This window comes from Austrofundulus limnaeus, unplaced genomic scaffold, assembly GCF_001266775.1.
Source record: "Austrofundulus limnaeus strain Quisiro unplaced genomic scaffold, Austrofundulus_limnaeus-1.0 Scaffold30, whole genome shotgun sequence".
Taxonomy (NCBI): Eukaryota; Metazoa; Chordata; class Actinopteri; order Cyprinodontiformes; family Rivulidae; genus Austrofundulus; species Austrofundulus limnaeus.
The window spans coordinates 1,626,972-1,629,326 of NW_013952432.1; the positions used below are offsets into that span (position 1 = coordinate 1,626,972).

At 41.1% G+C, this 2,355-nt stretch overlaps 1 protein-coding gene across 1 annotated transcript in view; it reads left to right on the forward strand.

Moving 5' to 3' along the window:
* Positions 1 to 150: 150 nt before the first annotated feature.
* Positions 151 to 2,355, forward strand: part of anxa13 (annexin A13) — a 6,160-nt gene continuing 3,955 nt past the window's right edge. Inside the window, exons 1-5 of the mRNA XM_014005394.1 lie at positions 151 to 284; positions 1,035 to 1,110; positions 1,184 to 1,278; positions 1,380 to 1,550; positions 1,635 to 1,668. Coding sequence (XP_013860848.1) covers positions 270 to 284; positions 1,035 to 1,110; positions 1,184 to 1,278; positions 1,380 to 1,550; positions 1,635 to 1,668 — 391 coding nt within the window. The 5' untranslated portion in view covers positions 151 to 269. The remainder of the gene's footprint in view (positions 285 to 1,034; positions 1,111 to 1,183; positions 1,279 to 1,379; positions 1,551 to 1,634; positions 1,669 to 2,355) is intronic.

A 2,355-nucleotide genomic window follows, 5' to 3' on the forward strand; every position in this document is an offset into this window, starting at 1 on the left:
GTTTTCATACTCTCCCAAAAGTTCTGATAAAATTAGTCAACCTGACTAAAGTGAACCAAATTTACCTTTAGAGTATTTTGTTTATATGTCATAATGGCCTGCCATACCGCTGTAGTCCACTGTGGACGTAACGGTCTGTGGTGACGTCAGTCTCCGTCGCTTTTCCTTTGCTGGCAGCGTTTTTATCGGGAGAGGACGAGTTTTCCCTAAAATCTTCGGACAGCTTTCACCCACAGAGCCTCAGCTGCCGCCGGATAAACACAGCCGGGATGGGCAACTGTCAAGTAGGTGCAACTTCTGTTCTTTTACTCTCTGAAAAACCTTTTCTCCAAATCTCAGCAGTCATCATTTTGGGTTTTAAATAGTTACTTGGGGCGTAGTTTATGGACGGTCGTCAGCGGTAAATCTGTCGCTGTATGGTGTTTTATTAACAGCAGCCACWGACCGAGAAAGCGTTTGTGATTTAGGTTTATTTAAGTGATGTTTCTTTAAGGTCTGACCGTGTCAGATGACGGTGGAACAGACGCTGGGTCTGGGCTTCAGAGGGGGAAAGGGGCCCTCCTCTGCGGAATCCATCACAGCTCCTTTACAGGAGAGGACTGAGGCTTTCTTTWTATTATACGTTTTCTAACACAGGATGCTTGTCTGCCACACTCATTTTTTACTTAAATGTTGTAAGTAATTAAAGATAAAATGGTGTTTAATATTTAGAAATAAAAAAGTGAAAAGTTGAGGTGGCTGATGCTTTTTTCATCAGATACACATTGTAGGCAAGAAAATTGTATTTTTAATTATATATATATTTTTTATCCCACTTTATAATTTTATGACCTTTGAATTGTGCTTTGGAGTTCCTGTCATTTATTTGTGACCCCCACATCAAGTTTGTTTAAGGACATTTAACCCTGAATTCCTTTTATCAGAGCCTCACAGAACCCCTCCTCCTCTGTTTGCTGCTTCATCAAGTCCTGAATCCCTGATTAAAAGATAATTAGCTTGATATAATCTGCAACAATCTTGTTTTCSTTTCACAGCCTACAGTTTTTCCCTATGAGGACTTCGATGTGGTYGCGGACATCAAGGCCATCCGCAAAGCCTGCAAAGGGTTTGGTAGGTTGGAGATGACGTTGAAGCCGTATAATGTTCTTGAACTTGTTGTGATTTGTGGTYGTTTTCTTCTCAGGGACTGACGAGCAGGCCATCATAGACATCCTGGCGAACCGCAGCGCCTGGCAGCGTCAGCAAATCAAAACGGCTTATTTTGAAAAGTACGATGATGTGAGTGTCCGTTAATGTTGGCGCGACGTGAACAAATCTGAGCTTAATTGTTTCTGCTTCTTCATAACTTTACGCCTGGATTCCTCGTTTTCTCTGTCCAGGAGCTGGCGGATAAGTTAAAGAGCGAACTGTCCGGAAACTTTGAGAAGGCCATCCTCGCCATGCTGGACCCGCCGGTCGTCTACGCTGTGAAGGAGCTTAGGAAGGCCATGAAAGGACCAGGAACGGACGAGGACGTCCTGGTCGAGATCCTCTGCACGGCCACCAACGCTGTGAGCGCCACACTTATTCTTCACAAAGCTACAGTTTAAATATATTCATGTAGAAATCTCAAAATTGACCTTTGTTGTCGACAGGACATTGCTATGTTCAAGGAATGCTACTTTCAGGGTAAGTAGTACATTTTTATTCAACAGATTGTTTAAATACTCTCACCCTTAAAGTTACTGCAGTACATCTGTCACTGCATTTTAAACTCTGTGAGGAAATCAGTACGGGTGACTCATTTTGGCTGCTACAGTGCTATTTGTGTTTCTTGTGTTGTGTAGTTTATGGTCACACTTTGTTTAGTCAAGGCCCATCCTGCTCCAGCTTCCTCTCCACAATCGTACCTCTGATTATGTTTACCTTGTTATTGTTTTACCATTTAATACTTCAAGTCTTGTTTTTGGTTTCGTGATGGTTTACTTACAAATAGTTCCTTTACTGCACTTCATTTTTATCTATTCTTTACATTACCTGTGCAGGAAATGCAAAACTATTTAAAAATGTGTTCTTATTGTAACACTAATTACGTCTAAAAACAAAAAGTGCTTGACTGCCCTATCTGTGGCCTTCAGCACCAGACAATTGCTTTTTAGTCGTCTTAAAGTGCCTGTGACATCAAAGTTTTATAATAAATGTATTTTTGGAAAGATAACGTTGATAACATATTGTAAAAAATATTTCATGCYGCTGAGATGAACAGTTGTTGAGATGTTCACATGTAAAGAGACAGGAAGTGATGTCAGAGGGGAATGTCTGAATGTAAACAGAGCATTATAATGGCTAACAACACAGACTGTGTACACACACACA